At 36.9% G+C, this 20,829-nt stretch overlaps 1 protein-coding gene across 1 annotated transcript; it reads right to left on the bottom strand.

Annotated features, from left to right (window-relative positions):
* Positions 1-479: 479 nt before the first annotated feature.
* LOC145104016 (uncharacterized) lies at positions 480-2,502 on the bottom strand. Its single transcript, XM_079041302.1, has 6 exons — positions 2,329-2,502; positions 2,191-2,238; positions 2,056-2,103; positions 1,907-1,954; positions 1,154-1,817; positions 480-961 (listed from the first exon to the last, which is right to left on the bottom strand). Exons 1-6 carry the CDS (start codon positions 2,480-2,482, stop codon positions 628-630), a joined length of 1,296 nt encoding a protein of 431 aa, XP_078897428.1. The 5' UTR covers positions 2,483-2,502; the 3' UTR covers positions 480-627.
* Positions 2,503-20,829: the final 18,327 nt, after the last annotated feature.

The raw sequence follows: 20,829 nt of genomic DNA, 5'->3' as shown, positions 1-20,829 counted from the left end.
AAATCCACTTAATTATTTAATTTATATATAATAGAATAGAATTTCAATTTTTTCAAACTTTAAAAGAACTTACTTAAGTCTTACCCCCATCCTTTTCGTATGGGTGATCATCCTACATAGCATTTACGGATAACATTTTAGTCATATATAATAAATTTTGTTTTATATAGTAATCATCTAAAATATACATTATGACTAAATATATTGTATTGTGTATAAATCACATTCATCTTCATATTATTGATGAGTATGGTAGTCAATTCATTGTTTCAAAAACAAGGACCAAAGCCTTGTCGTTTACTACAGTACTGATATGTATCCTCCTGGCATCACTCTACTTCACTAGTACTCGTACATCACCTTTTAACTGCAATTTCACCAACCCTTTTGCAATGCCTTTAAACTACACTTCTGTTACTTACCATTATGTTCTTAAATAAATGCTTTGACCATGGCGAACAACAATGTAATCTCATTCATGAACTAACTAGCAAACTAATTCTGATATATAATCCATGTAAACATGGTATAGAATAGAACATCACAGTAGCTGTTAATTAGCAAGAAATCCCAGTAAATGCAAACAACAAGAAAGCTAGATAAAATAAAAACAGATACAATTATCGATTAAACTCTCGGCATCAGATGACCCTCGTTCGCCAGCTTGAAAACCTTCGCTTGAGCCTCTGCCGCCTTGTTTGAACCGAGTGATGCCAGGAAACTGTCTCGAACGTGGGTGGTTGTGAAGGGGAAGTTCTTGTTGACCATGGAGTTGAGCAAAGAAGCTGTTCCTTCCCGGTAGAGTTCACCAATGCCATCGGTTCTGGTGTTTGAAAGTGCTTCCTGTAAGTTCATGATTGACCCGAATCCAGGAAGGCGGTCAAGTCCCATGACTCGGCCTATTGTCGTACGCCACCACCCGAATAGGTCCGAGAGCAACCGTGGGTGTGTTCTCCAGAAACTGCATTGGAAAAATGGAAATCAATTCCTTTGTAAAAGATTTTGTCTTCTTAAAGTGGTATATAAACTGTAAAGAATAAACCTTCCAAAACGAACATATATGCACAAGCGGACCTACATGCATGATCAAATTTTATAGTACAAGAAAATAAAATTTTGTTCTTTCAAATCCGGTCAGTTTTTAGTTACTTACTCGCATGTGCCTCCAATGAAGGGTATGTTTGGGAAAAGTGGAGGAGAAGGGACCGTGTTACCAGTAACAGGTGGAGTAGTAGACGGAGTTTTTGATCGTGGGGTGGTTGATGGATCAGAGTGTGACCCTGGGGTGGTGGAAGGAGTTTTCGACGGCGGGTTGGAGTAAGGAGTTGCTGGAGGTGAGTAGTAGTATCCGGAGGCCGGTGTGGGGGGAGGGCTGTGAGAATCCGTGGGGGAGGGAGCTACGATTGGTCCAGTTGGAGTGGAACTTGACGGAACTCCACAACTGCAACCACTTGGTGGAGAAGGGTTGTGATGCGCGGTGGGAGAGGGAGGATTGACTACAGGGGGATGAGAAGGTGTAGTTGGTGTGACACTAGGAGAACTGCCAGTACTGCCACTGCCACCGCTGCTTGGAGGGCTGTAATGATATCCGGTAGGAGGTGGAGGGGTGGGGTTGTGAACGCCACTAGTTGGTGGAATGTCGCAGTTAGTAGGTGGTTTTTGTCCATGGTGATGATGGTGACCACCATGCCCGTGATGATGAGAAGGTGTAGGATGAACCGGCGGTGTGTTGCTACCTGATGATGGGGGGGTCTCTGCAGGAGCAGGCGGTGTGCTGCCGCCTGACGGAGGAGTAGGGGGTGGATTTTGGTAGGAAACTGCAAACAAACCATCATAAATCAAGAATCAACAACACGTACATCAGATTCCATCAAAATATACACAAATTTGACTGCTAAACTTTTACCTGCAGGTGGTTCATTTGCATGAGCCGGCGGTGGAGATGGTAAGGAAACTGAGAAAAAAAAATCACGTAAATCAATAATCAGCAAATGGGTACCTCAAATATACACAAATAACAAGATCACCCATTGCTCAAAAGATCAAAACTTTTACCTGCGGGTGGATTATCTACATGAGCAGGTGGTGGATTTTGGTAATACACTGCAAAAAGAACACCATAAATACATCAGATTCCGTCGATATGCACAAAATTTACAAGCCCATTGCTCAAAAGTGGTAAACTTTTACCTATGGGAGGATCACTTGCATGAGCAGGGGGTGGATTTTGGTAGGAAACTGCAAACAAACCACAAAAAATCAAGAATCAGCAAAAGGTAACACACAGAAATGTATATGATTCATCACTCTGAACTTCTAAGGTTTTACCTGCGGGTGTATTTGGGTATGGAGTGTAGTAGAAGTAGAAGTTTTTTTCATCTTGAAATTTTGAAGAAGCAGCAGACAAACCAGCAGCAAATGCCCATAACAGCAACCATGTTGTTAGGGTTTTGTTTGTCTCCATTTTCTTTAGCTTCAGCATGGTGTGGAGAAAGGGTTATGATTCAAGTCGTATATATAGCGAAAAAAGAAAGAGGAAGGGATGGGTAGTATAGTAAATTAAAGCAAGGAGATGAAATATGTGGTTGGTTGATTTCTTGATGTCTGCATTTAAGATGCCATTGATTGCTCACTCCATGGTTAAACAAGTTTACCGATGGTTTTGGCCTTGACTCAATAATAACATTTTGAACCTCTTTAATAATTTGAGAAAAGGTAAAATATTGAACATGGTGTGATTAATAGATTGACTTTTGAGTAATGTAAAAAAAATAATAATGTGAGAATATAATTATAAACAGCTAATGATTATATGTTGGTATTGAATTTCTATTAACTTTACAATAAATCATAATATCAATAAGTTTGACTATAAAAGTAGGACCATCTTTTGATATTATATTTTTGGCAAGAAAATATTTACAGTACACTAGAAAACAAAAAATGAAACAAATCAATTTTTGAGTAATGTCATAAATACAAAAAACTAATTATATATACCAATACTAACTTGGTAACAAGTTTAAGATATTATATTTGTCCTATAGTTATTATTACTACTATAAAAAGTCAAACTATATATCTTTTGTGTTTCCTTTTTTTGGTAAGAAAAAATTACAACGTAGAAGGAAAAGGAAACGTTTGGGAATGAAGACCAACCAATATGTAACGTATCGTATTACTGTTGAAAATATTTATCTTCGTATATGATCAGATTCATATACAAGTATCAACGTTGATTTGAAATTTGATTAGATTATCACTATCAACCCAGATTGATAAAGTTAAGAATAGTTTAACAGATTTTGTAAAGTAATTTTACAATTTAATGTAGAGTAAATATCATATTATTCTTATTAACAAAATACCATATATATAAGTTAGTATATATCAAAGTCATTAAAACTTTACAGTGTGAACCATGGAGATTAATCTGAACTATTAATGTTATAAAGGCATAATTATCATATACCTTTTCATTGAATTTTTTGTAACTCATTTTTTTTTAAACAAAAAGAAGTAAAGATTTTTTTTTTTTTGGTAACTCGTTTAATTGATTATTCATACGTCACATATCACATACCAGTTGGTGGTTAGTTGTATTATGATTTGAAAAGAAAGATCAGGAAATGTGTAAAGTGTTCTTCACGTTCAGTGTTGTTAGAAACAAGAACACTACGAAAATATATGGGATTGTGTTTATTAGTTTCTCAAAAAATTAATAAACTAAAAAATGTATTTGGCAATTTAAAATGACTTTTTCACACTAGAAAAATAAGAGTTTTGAAGAAGTCATCCTTCTATTTTTTTTTTTTTGAAACTCCTATATATTGATTTTTCGAGATAGAAGACTATAATACTCTTTATGAGCTCTCTCAAGGCCGGCTCCGAGATTTCGGAAGCCCTGTGCAATTTAGTAAAAATAGGCTTTAAAACATATAAATCATAAAATATAAAAAATAAAATTTTAGTTTTTCATTTAATCTCTAAATATACTTCAAAACCAAAATTTCATTCAGAAAAATACACAAGATAAATTTGCTTCTAAAAATATCATCCTTCTAAGACAAACTTTTTAACGAGCTCTTCATAAGGAATATATTTACTTCTCTTGATCAACCAAGTCAAAATTTGATAAATCAAAATGAGAATAAAAAAGAAAAAAAATCTGAAATTAATGAAATGTAAATCAAAATTCAAAATGTATAAATGATAAATATAAAAATCTAAAAGTTATATTACATCTATAGAATTGGAATGATTTGCTTTCATTAACCAAAAACAGAGTACAAGTAATTACATTATATATGGAGACAACTAGCTAACCATTTAACTCTTACAATCTTACAACTGATAAATACAAAAGAGTAAAAAGACAAATACACCCTTAATAAAGAATTGACAAATATAACCCTTCATGTTCAACTTGTTAATTAAGATTTATTTATCTACCTCTTAAAAATCTCATGAGCAACAACCAAGAAGAAACTGTCACTGAACGCAAAGGCATCTCTTGAGCAGCAATGAACTCTCCAACATCATTGTAAGAGGAACAGTCGAACGCAAACTTAAAATATAAAATCTCTAATATTGAGCAACAAAACCAGGATGAAAAAAAGAGTAACAATAGACGATAATAACCTTGGAAAGTTGAAGAATCAAAAATAAAATGCGACTTGATGTTGTCATTTGAGGAAAATCAAAAACTTATCAGAAATCAAATCAAAAATTTATCAAAGTGGATTATAGTCACATAGTCATAAAGAATGAAAGAAAAAGGAAACTGATTATCAAAAACAGAAAAGAAACCGACGTGCTTGTTCAAAATCAAAACTTATCAGAAACGAAAAAAATAGAACTTGATTTGCTTGTACCTTCAAACTCAAAATCAATTTCATCAATGCCTTGTTCGTTCCTTCTGTATTCTGATTTTCAAAACCGATGTGCTCATGTGCTTCAGTTCTTGTTCCTCTAAATATGATTTTCAAAACTCAATTCTTGTAAAATTCTTCCTTCAGAATTAGAAATAAAAAATTAAGCAAAAGAAAAAGAAGTAAGGAACAAGGAAAAAACAATAAAAAAATCGAAAATACCTTTATCTCTAACCCCTCCTGATTTCGAAACTACAAGTCCACAACATGAAATCTGAAGCTTCTAAAATCTGGTTTTCGAGAAGAAAGAAGTGAAGAATGTGTTTTCTGATTTTTGAAAAAGATTGAAGGATGTTTGTAACTTTGTTTCAGATATTTGAGAAAGCAGAAATATAACACTTGGATTTGTAAATTTCATGTTTAGCCCTTCATATTAAAAAGCATGGCATTTTGGTCCCTTTGGTTAGTACGCGGGGGGTACCATAGTGTACGCTTGACGTACTAGCTGAGGTTTGGTCGCAGAGCTCATCCACGTACGTTGGGCATACGTGAAGTACGTTGGGCGTATGTGAGCCGATATGAAACCCTAATCTTAGGGTGTTGTACCCTATTTAAACCTTGTGATAGCCTCACTAGGTCATGTTTAGACAGCCTTCATCCCCTCTTGTCCAGAAAATCGAACCCTAAGTGAGATCTTGAGAGTTTGAGCCTTAAAGTGTGATTGATGGTGCTTTGTGAAGGAGAAGAAGAAGTGAACCATTTGGAGTAGTTCTTGGAGCTTGAAGATCTAAGATTTGTTCTTCATTTGCTTTCCTTGTGAGGTAAAAAGCTTCCACCTTGCTAATCCATGATGTTAGATCTAGTTTGGTGCCATTTTGTGCTTTTTGAGTCCATGGTTTGGTTGTTGAGCCTCTTGATTCACTCCAGAAGTGATTGATGGTAAATCTAGGGTCCTTTAGGTCCCTTTGTCCATAAAAATGTAAGCTTTATGGTATTTGTGGTCTCATGCATGTGTTAAGTCATTTGTTAAGCTCTTTTGAGCTCTAAGAGCCTCATTAAGCCATGCATGCACGTAACGTTGGCAACTTTACATGATAAACCACCTTAAGGAAGTCAAATATAAGTGTTGGAGTGAAGTCTTAACCGTTTAAGAGCTGAATGAGAAAGTTGGCCAAGTTGGTGGAGTACGTTGAACGTACAAGCAGGTACGTTGCACGTACAAGCCCTAAAGCGAGTACGCCCTACGTACTCAGCGGCGAACTTCGTATATGTGGGCTTCTCGGTATTGGGACATGTTGGACTTTTGTTGTCTTGGGCCTGATTAGGCCATCATAATTCTCTTGTTGGGTTGTTTATATTTTATTGGACTCTTTTGGTTGAAGTCCCATGAGAGAGGTTTGGGCCCAATTTGTAAAATTAGGCCAATTTGGGCTTTGGGTGATTATTTTGGAATTTGGGCTTTCGGACAATTGGATTGGGCCTTGGCCTTAGTTTAAGTTAGGGAAAGGGTAAAAAGGTCTTTTACCCTAGTTTGGACTCTTAGTGTGAGTTGGGATCCAATTATTAATTGGATGTTATTTTGTGATTGATAGCGTGAAGATTTTAGCGGGCCAGCAGCCAAAGATTTATCTATGAGATTCAGCAGTGCGAGGTGAGTTTCCTCACCATGTTTAGCGGTTCTAAGGCACCAATGTCGGCCCATGATCATTTATGCTAGGATACTAGATGTTTGTGTGACTCTTGTATGTGTATATGCTTATATTATATGTATGTTGAGCGGGGCCCGTTATGGGAGTTTGGGCGGGGCCCGTTATACTCAGTGGGCGAGGCCCGTTATGGGAGTTTGGGCAAGGCCTGTTATATTCAGTGGGCGGGGCCCATTATGTGTTTATTTATGTATGGTATGTGGTATTTTGGGGAACTCACTAAGCTTTGTGCTTACGGTTTTCAGTTTATATTTCAGGTACTCAGGATCAAAAGGGAAGAGCCCAGGATGATTGTAGAGCACACACCACCTTTTTCTGTATTTTGGGATTTACTCTGATGTGTTTTGATGTAGTGACATACTTTGATCTTTTGGGGTTGTATGACAATGTTTTGGATTCATGTTTTTATTAAATCAAAATGAAATTTTTGGGTTTTGTTTTTGTGACGTTTTGAAGTTGGTATCAGAGCCTTGGTTTGAGGGATTCGGACATACTCTCGGGTGTGTCTAAATTCAAACTAAGGATTTGGTAAAGTTTTTCAAAAAGAAAGGTATTTTTAAGAAAAGGGTTTTCTAAGACAAGAAAGGGTGTGGTGCATGCAATCGACCGAGCTCAAGTAAGTTTTCCTAAAATACTCATACATTTTATCTTATATGATTTGATCTGTGAATCTGTGAATCACATGCTAGTTAGGGCTAAGGATCTGCTCAATACTTGCATGATAGAATGCTAGGAGAGATGCCTTTGTATGCCTATTGTATGAGCTTGTAGACTTGCATGTTAGTACTGATCAGTCAGTGATAGGATGGCCCTATCATTATATATAAGCATGACATGCACTCAATCCTCACTCCTAGAGGAAAGCTACATATCTCATAACTGGCGGACTGACCTCCAAATCACTCACCCACCCATGAAACTTCCACCAACCATGCAGCACTAGTGTATGCTAGTCATACATAACGTTGGACCTTATAGACTTTCGAATATCTGATCCTACCCTAAGCCCTTAATCAAACAAGAACAAGAAATAAGGTCAAACAAACATTCTCATGCTATAAGATCTTAATTATGTACAACTATGATGCATACACTAAGAAACTACAGTAATTATGTCAATTTCATATAAGGAAATCCCTAGGCTATCCGGCATCATATAATCAGGCAATTATATCATGCAATTCCTGAAGATCCCTAGCCTAGTACTAGCATGATGTTCTAACATATCACATAAATCAAATAATCCGTAAGGTATTTTGGGGTCTATTCGCGAGCTTCGGCTGATCGTACACTTGCATCCTCCTTTATATTTTGAAAACCATTTGAAAAAAAAATCATTTTAAAATCTTGTCCTCAGTTTGAGATTGGATACACACGGGTGTTTCCTCCAATTCACTCAAACCAAGGCTCTGATACCAACTTGTAACATCCATAAAATTTCACAAAATTTAAAACCTTTTAAAACATTTAAAACCATTAAGTTATTACAATTTGTTTTCAAAATAGTTTAAACATCAGAGTATCCCCAGAATCAAATCATGAAATGTAAGGAGGTGCACGATCACGCCTTCGCCTTGTTGCGATCATCTAAAGTACCTGAAACATAATCAACAACTGTAAGCCCGAAGCTTAGTGAGTTCCCCCAAAATACCAAAACCAAACAATCATAATCATATCACATAAGAAAACATCATGCATAACGAGCCATCAGGCTGAATGGACCGCCTCGCAGGCCTTCAGTCTATCTGGACCGCTCTCCGAGCCTTCGACACGTCTGGACTGCCTCTCATGGCCTTCAGCCTATCCGGACCGCTCGACGGGCCTTCGACCTGACTAGTATGCCCTAACCGGGTCTGCAGTCTATCCGGTCCGCCCTGGGTATGTTGGCCTAAGCATGTCCGCCTCAACCCAACCCCCAATCAAACAAACATGTGCACATAAATATCATACGCTAGCTAGCATGTACAGATAGTCATACAGATCTAACAGATCACTAACATGGCAACCATCCTATAACCAGGATACAAATCTAACCGATCAATAACATAGCAACCATCCTATAACCAGGATACCGATCTAACAGATCATTAACATAGCATAATCCTATAACCATGATATCAATCTAACAGAACACTAACATAGCATAATCCTATAACCAGGATACCGATCTAACAGATCACTAAAATAGCATAATCCTATAACCAGGATACCGATCTAACAAATCACTAACATGGCAACCATCCTATAACCAGGATACAAATCATTAAGGGCCGGCCTTGGTGCCTTAGACCCTGTTGATATAGTGAGAAGAACTCACCTCACGATGTCGAACTGTAGTGATAAGATCAAACTCCCGAATCACCGTCACGAACCCAACCACCTATAACCACCATGGACCAAGTCCATCAGAATCCCAAATTACCAAAATACCCTCAAAAGTCCAACTGGTCAACCCTTGGTCAAAGTCAATGGTCAAAGTCAATAGTCCATGTTGACCCAACTCGTCGAGTGCAGCTAGCAACTCGTCGAGTTCGTTAAGAACTCAGGAAATCATAAAAACCCTAATTGACTCGCCGAGTTTCCAACCAACTCGTCGAGTTCATGCGTGTCTAAATGGCGGGGAAAACCCTAACTGACTCGTCGAGTCCTCTTACTGACTCGCGGGTTCATGCAGAATCAATACAGGCAATACAGGCGATTTCGGAAGCTATGGATCATTTGGAGAAGCCAAATTGGGCTTAAATTGAAGAAAACTTGAAGAAAAATGGGCTAGGAGCTGATTGGACTCGAACTGGGCCAAGTGGGCTAAGCTATGGAGGCCGAAACCTCAAAGAGGCCACATTTAGGAACCACCCGCGCAACAGCACGCGGGTCGCGCAAGGCCCTGCAGGGGTAATTTCGGAAATCCATTTGGAAGGCTATTTGAGGAAGGTTGGTGCCCATCTTTTGGAGACTCTTGGACATCCGATTTTTAAGCATTCTCTCTGGAGTTTTGAAGACTTTTGAAGGCCAAGAACACCTCAAGAACATCATCTTTTTACCTCTTGATTCTTGTTTAATGTTTGGTACAATCTTCTCTAACTTTGTTTTCTTGAGTTTAGCCATGCTTGGCTAGACAAATATTGGTTGCCTTTTGTTGAATCCTTTGAAATTTGTTGAATGTTGAAGAATCCATGAACTTGTTCTTAAATCTTTATGGGAATGTTTTGTGTTTTAACATCTTATCACTACTTGTATGTTTTTATTCATGAGTTTAAATGTGTTTGTGGAGATTAGTTGGCTAATTTCTTGATTAAGTAAAGGATCCTCAAATTAGCAAGCAAAAAATGATTTTTGTGTTGTTTTTGCTTCACACAATCATAAAACATTTCCTCCAACATGGTAATGAAAGAATTTGACTCTTCTTGGATTTGGTGACTTTTTGGTTCTTAATGCTAGTTGACTTTCACTAATTACATGCTTAATGGAAATTGTGACTTTGACTAAGGAAATTGTTATGAGCTTTTCTAACCATTTTAACAACTAAGAAAAGTCTAGGTAATCTCAAGCTTCTTGGATTACTATAGCTAAATTAAGGATTTAAATCAAGTATTGCATCATTGGATTCTAACGATATGTTCATCAAAAGTCAAAGTGAGGAAACCTTAAGTCAACCATCCTTCCCTTATTGATTTTACATCAAACTCTTATTTTTATTGAAATTGTCTATTTAAATCTTAGTTAATTCTAGTTTATTTCAAGTATTTTAAAAGACCAAAACCCCCATTTTTAATTTATTGTCATTTTACAAGTATTTTTACAAAGAGATTTTTCATAGAGTTACAAAATTGAACCAATCTCCGTGGATACGATCCCTTTACCACTATACACTATTTTAGTGTGTAATATTTAGGGTTATTAATTTTGTTGGCCTCGACAACCACCAAATTTTGGCACCGTTGTCGGGGATTGGTTTATATTTAATCAGTTTGTTTCTCTATGCCTAGATCTCATTGTGCAGGTACTCTAATTTAAAACCCAAAATATGAAAAAAAAAGTATGGTTCGGAAATGAACACTCCTTGCATTGAAGATAAACTTTATGAGCTAGCTCAGTTAGTTATGATGATTGAAAGTGACCAAAGTGTGCAGCCCATGCCTCTTCTATGTGATTTTTGCACCCAAAATGGACATCATTCCGACATGTGTCCATATTTACAAGGAGAATGGGAAGAAGTGCAAGATAAGGGAATCTACTACCGGTCAAACCAATGGAGTTATGATCAGCCTCAACATGATTAATGGTGGGATAACAACCAACCTTGGGGAAATAACCAATACCAAAACCCATACCAAGCTTGGGGAAATAACCAATACCAACCAACTTCACAGTTCCAACAACCTTATCCTTACCCTCCTCAACAAACTGAAATGCCAAGCATGTCCTTAGAGGACATTGTGAAAAGTATTGCCACTTCTACCCAAATTTTCCAGGAAACAACCCAAGCTAGCCTCAAAAGCTTAGAGCAACAAATAACACAAATTGCTCAATCATTGAGTATAGTGGAGGCTCAACACAAATTACCATCTGAAGAGATCCCATGGCATAGCGCATGTTCTATTCCTTTGAAAGATGAGAAAAGTTTTGATGGCCCAAGAGTGTTATATGAAGAAGAGGAAGAAGAAGGAAGAGTGGAAGTGGCTGTTAGAAAGGAGGAAGAAATTGAGAATGTTGTCAATGAAACTGTAAAGGAAGTAATACGGGTTAACAAAAGAGAGGTTGAGCCACCCACTACCATTGAGAAACTTACTTCAGTGGTAGAACAACCACAAGATCCGGAAACGATAAATCTGTCGGACCCTTCAAAAGATACGTATCCCGAGAAAGAAGACACCCAACCGGTCACCTACTCAACCACCATGTCAAAGAGGGAAGATTTGGTCACCTTACTAACACAAGTACAAGAAAGAATATGGTTGGATTATTGCTATTATCAAAGGTCTAAGTCCGGTATGGTTCTCTCGTAAAAAGAAAGTCAAATACAAGAAAAGAGTCCCAGTGGAGGTGTGGAAATTAAAAAATATAGACACGGGGAAAATTTACAAGGTCAATAGACATCAATTGAACCCGTTCTATGAAGGTTTTGATTCAAATGTCCAAGATGTCATCCATTTGGACGCCCCAATGTGTTAAAGTGAAGTTTGGAGGCGTCTCGCCAAAGACGTTAAAGAATGGCATTTTTGGAAAGCATTGTACTTTCGTGTTTTTAATTTGAATAAATGAGTTTTGAAGATGTGTTTGGGATTCGAAAGAGTTGTTTTTGAAGAAATCAAGAGTTTCTAGGTGTTTGGGGCCTTCCAAAGCAAGAACGGGTGAAAAAACGAAGAAAAATGAAGCAAAAAGGAAGATCAGGATCAGCGGGTTGCGCGACCCGTGTGCTGTTGCGCGGGTGGGTTGCGCGGCCAGGTGTGATGAAGCGACATTGGCCCAAGACTTAACTGCAAGGTCTGCGCGACCCGCGTGTTACTCCGCGCGACCAGCGCACTGTGCTGGGCAATTTGGGCTATTTTTGGCTATTATTTGACCAGGTGTTGACCAAAGGTTTTAATGAGTTGACCTTTTGACTTTTCTTGACCAACATTGATCGCAATTGACCCTTGTTGACCCATAGATTAAAATCTTCAGCTTCCATTCTTCTTCATTTAACCATCTTGACCTCCCACTCCATTCCTCTCAAGAACATAACCTTCCAATACCCACCTCGCCGAAAAAATCAAGATTGTCGGAGTTCTATCGGTCGGAATTTCACGAAACCACTATCGCCACGGGCATTTCCTGCCTCCCGATCCCCCGATTTATGTCATTTCTGCCCTTACCTTAAGCATTGAGGACAATGCTTGTTCTTAAGCTTGGGGTGGGGTATTTCCTTTTACTTTTTCATGCATTTTTTTAATTAAGTTGCATAACATTTTAGTTTTAAGCTAATTTGCATTCATTTTTTTTATTTTATAAATTCCAAAAAGATTTTTTTTTTCTACTTTTTATTTTTGCATAACATTTAGCTTAGGGCATTAGCATTCATGCATTTTTGTTATCTATTTATCCCCCTTGGATGCCATGGAACAGGTTCACAGTTATTGTATTATTATTGGTCCAGGATCTTGTTGCTATCTCACCCATCGAACCGGGACCACTAGCTGCAGTTTGGGACTTCATACTTGGGATCAGATGCTGGAAGCTTAAAGGGGTAAGTGATCATGGCTAGGTAGCTTTCATGAAGAATTATGCATGCAATACTAACAACTGTAGGATATACTATAGCAATGGATGTTTTAGCCCTGCGGTCAATACCGCCGAGAGGAGCACACTTGATCATGTTTGAACTGTTAGGATGAAGCACTGGTGCTTGTCCCCGAGTAGAATCTATATTCGGTCTCCTTGCATCACCATATTGTTTTTTGCGATTTTCTTAGGATTTTAGAGAGAATTTTAGTCCACAGTTGGACATTTTCATTATTTTTGAAAAATCACAAGTTTGAAAAGGAGCTTACATCTCTATGCTGCACACATGGTCATTTTCAAAATTTAGACCATTCGGATTATTATTACCCTTCGGTTCCACTTACATATTTTTGGGAACCAAATTTCGAGTCAAAAAGTGTTCTTGATAAAAAAAATTCGTTATGTTAGTGCATTTATTACAGTCAAGTCCCAAAAAAAAAAAAAAAAAAAAAAAAAAAAAAACAACAACAACAGCAAAACAAAAAAAAAGAGAATCCCAAGCTGATTCCAAGCCACGATTATCTTGGATGGGTGACCGGTTCAATTATTGAACAAATTTTCCTACATTTTGGTCACCCGGCGTTTGATATTCATTTATTTAGGTATGTTTTATTATATATAGATCAAGTTGTTTTTCGCAAATTGGTGATGTTAGGGAGACTGTTGAGTCGGATACTACGGGAGGTTTGGGCCAACACTAAGTGAACTGATTCCTACAATGGTGTCCGAGCGATGAAACCCAATCACATTTGAGAGTGGCCGACAGACGTGAGATCACGCAACTTTCGTGATAAGAATTTACACTTAAAGAAGAGCTCCATTCGAGCCCATCCAGCTGCTTTCTCCCTACTACAGATGTTCTTCATTGTATGCATGTTCCATTGGGGCTGCGACTGACCATCCCTCCTTACTCACCTAGAGGAGTTGTACTGGCTGTGGTTTATGGTCCCATTATCATCGGATGAAAATTTCATGAGATAATAGCATGATCAATTCTGACCATGTTGACTAACGGTGATCAGGTTCCGCTGTTCTATCCATTCTTTTTATTTTTCTTAGGATAGTTCATTCCGAGTTCATTTTAGCCGTGTCTTACTTGAGGACAAGTAAGGTTTAAGCTTGGGGTGATTTGATAGTTTCATTTTATTCACTTCTTTTTATAGTTTATTTTAGCGCATTTCCTCCGCATTTTAGTTAATTTCCATGCATATTTTCCTTTTTGTTATTTTATGACTATTTCGGGTATTTTCTAGTTTCGTGAGCATAATTGCAGCTTTTAAGGAGACTAGTGGTGCAGAATCTTTGGGAGGCGATTGGATTTGGAGGACAACAAAGATTATGGGCTTGATGATTAATTGAAGGCTTGGAATAAATAAACTTTAAATTTGCGAGATGCGGGAGAATATTCGAGCATGCGGAGATTGATGATCGGGCGGAAGCTATGGATCATTTGGAGAAGCCAAATTGGGCTTAAATTGAAGAAAACTTGAAGAAAAATGGGCTAGGAGCTGATTGGACTCGAACTGAGCCAAGTGGGCTAAGCTATGGAGGCCCAAACCTCAAAGAGGCCACATTCAGGAACTACCCGCGCAACAGCACGCGGGTCGCGCAAGGCCCTGCAGGGGTAATTTCGGAAATCCATTTGGAAGGCTATTTGAGGAAGGTTGGTGCCCATCTTTTGGAGACTCTTGGACATCCGATTTTTGAGCATTCTCTCTGGAGTTTTGAAGACTTTTGAAGGCCAAGAACACCTCAAGAACATCATCTTTTTACCTCTTGATTCTTGTTTAATGTTTGGTACAATCTTCTCTAACTTTGTTTTCTTGAGTTTAGCCATGCTTGGCTAGACAAATATTGGTTGACTTTTGTTGAATCCTTTGAAATTTTTTTGAATGTTGAAAAATCCATGAACTTGTTCTTAAATCTTTATGTGAATGTTTTGTGTTTTAACATCTTATCACTACTTGTATGTTTTTATTCATGAGTTTAAATGTGTTTGTGGTGATTAGTAGGCTAATTTCTTGATTAAGTAAAGGATCCTCAAATTAGCAAGCAACAAATGATTTTTGTGTTGTTTTTGCTTCACACAATCATAAAAACATTTCCTCCAACATGGTAGTGAAAGCATTTGACTCCTCTTGGATTTGGTGACTTTTTGGTTCTTAATGCTAGTTGACTTTCACTAATTACATGCTTAATGGAAATTATGACTTTGACTAAGGAAATTGTTATGAGCTTCTCTAACCATTTTAACAACTAAGAAAAGTCTAGGTAATCTCAAGCTTCTTGGATTACTATAGCCAAATTAAGGATTTAAATCAAGTATTGCACCATTGGATTCTAATGATATGTTCATCAAAAGTCAAAGTGAGGAAACCTTAAGTCAACCATCCTTCCCTTATTGATTTTACATTAAACTCTTATTTTTATTGAACTTGTCTATTTAAATCTTAGTTAATTCTAGTTTATTTCTGATGTGTTTCGAGCATTACATCAATCCTATGGTGTACATGCAAACCCTAATAGCTTTGGATCTAGTTTGTCTAATGAACATGCAATTGATAATCCAAAGCCATAAACCCTAGATCTAATAATTATAACTGGAATTAGGGTTTAGATCTTACCTTTGATTGTTATATAGCAATAACAATCAATCCTTGGCTTCAGAAAGCTTAGTGCCTCAAGTGTTGCACCTCTAATGGAGTCACAAACACCACTAAGCAACTTGGATGAAGAGGGAGGAGAGAGGAGGCACCAAAAATGGCTGGAAACCCTAAAGGAACACTTCACCACATTTTTGGGGCATAAGGGTCCTTTATATACATGTAGGCTATTAGGGTTTTCAACTAGGAAACCCTAATCTGACTGCTTAGGCCTTAAGCAGTCCAATGGACCATTCCAGAAGGCCCTTCGACGATTTCTTTATGGACCTCCACATAGAATTCGTCCATTGCCATCTAATGGATCCAAAGCCCAACTTTGTAACTATCTTATAATTACAATATCAGTCCCCTTAATTTAATTAATCTCTTTTAGCCACAAAATTAATTCTTAATTAAATATTGACTAATATTAATTAGACAATATGATTTCTCCTTTAATATATTATTCGCATAATATATTAATAAATCATAATTAAACCTTTCTCTCCTTAATTCATCCCACATATTGCTATGGTGAAGGCAACCCAAAAGGACCATGCTCATAATCGGGTCAAGTACATACCAAAATAGTTATGGACTTAGACACTAATCCAACAGTCTCCCACTTGGATAAGTCTAATAACTATTTTGCATAACTTCAGAACCTGATCAGCAATCATAGCTTTCAAAAGTCGCTGTCAACTTTGATCTTATCAGATACGCGTGTCCTTTAGATAAGGGATCATATATTCCTCCATTCTCAAGATATCGTATAGACACAAGACATGAATTTCGATCATTCTCTCTATATTGTTTCCCGACTTCTAATTTATGACGACTGACAACAGACTACAATTGAACACATCAACTTAGTCCCGGCTTGGCCAAGCGCTTAGGGTGTCATCACTAAATCATCGAGGGGCCCACAGATATCGCTTTTACCCCACTTTGGGTAAAAGGAATGGATAAACTTCGACTCAAATGCTCGCTTGCATTCACTGATCGAATCACACACAACAATAAGTTTTATAACACCAAGTTACTGGTGCGTTTTCTTATTATCAATGCGCAACCGACCAACAAATAACAACTCACACGTCTCGGTTTCAAGAATATACAATGTTATCGTCTCACAATTACTCATGATAAAAACCATGAAGTGATTCAAGTGAGTGTGGGTTTAATCCAATACTCCAATCTTATTAAAGCACTCATGAACTCTGCAGCAAACTTGTGCTATGTCTAAACACTTAGACAATCTACAGACAGATTCATGACAGTCTTCCTTCATACCTACTTCCAACGTATGACCGACTGTGGAGGTTCGAATAACCCAGTTATTCTGGAAGTCAAAACATGCAAACTGAAACACAACAATGATACTTAATCCTATATGGCCCCAAACTTGTGAGAGTAAATAAAACACTTCTATTTAACCACCATATTAATTACTCATTAGTTATCATTTAATGTTTCGGATAATCAACTCATTACTTGAATTACAACAACAATTGTCCCATGCTCCAAGCATGCACACTTTGTTTCCTATGGTCTATGCTTTGTGAAATAGATCAATTGAAAACTTTTCCAATGATGCTCATTTCACAATTCCTAATCCTCATCGTTAGTGTAAGAACACAAGGTTCTTGCCACTACTAGAATACGTTAGATTCTAACATTTTATGCAACGATCCTTTCGCAAAGTCATAGCACAAAAGTCACCAAGACTTGTCCAATGAAATTACAAGGTCTCTATCAGAAATTATTACAAACAATTCTATAGACGTGATGTCTCTCAAATTACATTCCTTTGAACATCCTTTTGCATAAAATTTTCTAATCTAGACATAAATTCTCAATTTCCAACTCCCAATATGGAAACATTTCCATATTTTCCATATGACAACTCATTCTAGATAAAATCTTATTTATTCAAAATAATGTCAACATGGTCCATCCAATACTATACTTCCAACTACTCACAAGCAAAAAATCTTTAGCGAACCTCAGATCGTCCTTTGACAGTTGTTTAATTATTTTATTCAAACTTGGTTCTAGTCCTTTTCCCTCTTAATGCCCCAGGCACTTGGAAAATTAGAACGGTCGAATATTATGGCATATGCAATCGATCCTATACCCAAAACGTATAGAACATGATTGATAATGTCTCACATGAAGACGTGATACTTTACCAGTCTTCTGCTATAATATTTCTAATTGCCATGTTCTCACAATTTTGATTATGAAAAGGGATGCCGTAATCATAACCAAATTTTGAGAATGCAATTGTCCTTTCCATATATAGAATTTCCTCATGTTGAACCATTCCAACACAACATTCATATATATTTGACTAAATTTGATTAAAATTCCACAATCTAAGCCTTTAGATTTGAAATGAAGTATAATATTCTATCCCTTAATTATAGCAAAACAACTTTTCAACCCCTACAAATTGGCAAAGTGAATCTTTGTTTCTATAATTAATATTGCTAACTTGCAATACTTGAAATAATAATCATGCTCCCACTAACATGATGATTATTTCCTTATTGGCATAACACTTATGCTCCCACTAGCTTTGACATGTATTCAGAAAACAATGGAACTTCCAAAAGACAATGCTTATTGAATTCCTTAAGTTCATATTTCTAATACCTGATGCTTTGATAAGCCTTTATCTAAGCTTCTTAACTTCATACACCTTTGCCTTAGAAAGCTTACATGTGTGTCTAAACAAATTCAGAGCTTATGTTACTAAGTCCCAAATGTTCAGACTAATTGCCAAATCTCACAATTCGAAATATGAAGAGGGATGCCGTAATCATAATCGAATTTGAGAATACAATTTTCACAATTGCAATCTTCTTAAAATCTTTCTTAGTGAAAGAATTTCCTTACAATCATTTTCATGAAGGAGGGAAACCTTATGACACTTAGATTTTAAAGTGTACGCGTTCCTATCCATGCGAATTTGTCAAAACTAAGGTTTGCGACAAATCCAAACTTATATGGACTGAACTTGTTCAATATTGATTTCTTGCCTTATGGTAACACGAATGCCCACCATGTCTTCCAAGTTGTTTAGCAACTCACCCCTACATATCAATGTACTTTCCATTGATCAAGGTGCATGCCTTTATGCATTCAAATGAGAATGGCACATAAACTAGAGTATGCCAGTCACGATAGGTTATAAACCTCAAGTCGTGTGCTAGTGATGATCAACTAGGTTTATTCTTGAATTTGTTCTTGAAACTTTTCAAGACATTTAAGACTCCCACTGACTCCTTGACATATAAGGTTCTCTTGTCAAGAAACATTTATTGACAAAACAAATATTCAAGAGTTAGTGTAGCTTCTTATCAAGTTTAACACTTCACTCAATTGGTCCTAGTTGGTCTTTGCAAAATTCAAACTATAATGTTATTTGAGTTCATACGTACGTACATTGCAAATCAAGCTGAAACAACCTCGTACAAGCCCAAAAACTTGATCCAATAGCTAAGTCCAATCCATTTTGGGTTTTGTTCCAAGAATTCTCGGCCTAACACCCTATTGGGCCGAAAACCTTTCTTTGGGCCTTATTGGGCCGAAAACTTCTATTGGGCCTTTCATTGGGCATATAACCCTTCATTGGGCCCTATTGGGCCGAAAACTCTTTTTGGTCCATGCCAAAAACCGAAAACCATTTCTTTTGGACCTTTCCTTTGGACCGAGAACCCTAGGGTTCGGTTAAGACCAAAAAAAAGAGAAGAGAAAAGAAATGGATTAGGAGCGTGACACCTCATTTTTACTCAACATGCATCAAGGTGTTTAACCACCATGTCTCCATGCTAGTCTCCCATCAAACCCTAGAAAAGTCAACTCCTCCTCCCTCCTCTCTCTTAACTTCGGCCGACCACCCCTCCTACACACCTCACAACCTCATTTTTCCTCACTTAGTCTCAAGAACTTCCTCCCTCTTCTTCTCTCAAAATCTCAAACTCCTATCATTCTTCCTCCAAAGTTCGTGGGTGTGTGTGTGCCATCCTCAAGTTTTCTTCAAATAACTCACAAGAACTTGGTAAGTTTCTTGTAAACTTAAGTGATTTGTATACATATCTAGATCAAAGAACTCCATATTTACACATATTTTCGTGTGTATAATTCTTAGAACTTCCACTTTTCGAAAACCTCTCCAAGACCAAGCTTGGCTCGAAAACTCCTTCCTTTTTCCTTCCTTCTTCCTTCCTACCACACAAAATCAACCAAGGTGAGCTTCATACCCCACTATTTTCGTGTTTTTCATCCTTTTTTTTCGGGGGTGGGGGGGGGGAATACAAGTCAGGTTTTGTTTAAACTTTGGATATATTTTCATGCATCTATGTGTTTATGTAACAATTTGTGCTTGAAATGTTAAGTACCCCATGTCAACTCACCATAAACTGGAAATTTACAAGGATCATGTTGCTAGATTAAGTTTATCATTTGGATAATTTCATGTACCATAGTCATGGTTTGAAGATGAAACAAGTTCTCAACTAAAAAGGTTCTTGATATATGTTAAAAATCATAAAGTATATGTTAATAACATCTTTGTGTTATAAAAGTTTTGTGGCCATGTTTGTCCACCTGAAATGGCGAAAATAAGGGTTTTATACTCAAACATGTTAACTCTTGGAACATGTACATTTTTAAACACTTATACTTACACAAATATTGGAATATGATAAGTTTCAAGGTTTCTATATGCATTTTTGTGAAAAATCGTGACATGCTAGAGTCACAACAAAAGAGTATATTTTGTGTTACGAAACTCTTAAACTAAATTTTGGTGTGTTAAACAAACTACAAAACTTGATTATTTTACTAAAAATAATTTTTACTAGTAAAATAGTCGTAATATGTTGTCACCATTTTAATGGTTTAAAAACTTAGAGGATTATGCTATCTACACAACATATATTACAAGTAGACAAGTCCACAAATGATTATTTATAAAAAGTGTTATAAATAATTTAACCAAAACGGTATACAAAACAGAATTATACGTTTGCGTGTCATAATCTGTCCATCATAAAGCTTTTAAAATTACAAGTTATAAGTTGAATGTCATGAAGCTGTAAAACGCGCGTTATAAAACCGCAGTCATAAATTTACACTAGTAATGTCATTGCAATTATTCAATAATGGGAGTCAAAGTTCGCGTAAATCCGTCAGGGCTCTTGTGAGACTTTCCTTCACTGTACCTACCTAGCGTACATCGTAAGTCCTGTAGTTATAACCAGAGTCTCCTGGAGGGAGAGCGACGTAATTGTGTGTAGATCTATACGGGGTTGACACCCCCATACCTGAATTGTTCGCTAC

Source organism: Lactuca virosa, chromosome 4 (genome assembly GCF_052849685.1).
Source record: "Lactuca virosa cultivar CGN04683 chromosome 4, Lactuca_virosa_CGN04683_v6, whole genome shotgun sequence".
NCBI classification, from domain to species: Eukaryota; Viridiplantae; Streptophyta; class Magnoliopsida; order Asterales; family Asteraceae; genus Lactuca; species Lactuca virosa.
Note: the sequence above shows the minus strand (reverse complement) of the source record. Positions and strands in the feature narration are given on the sequence as shown.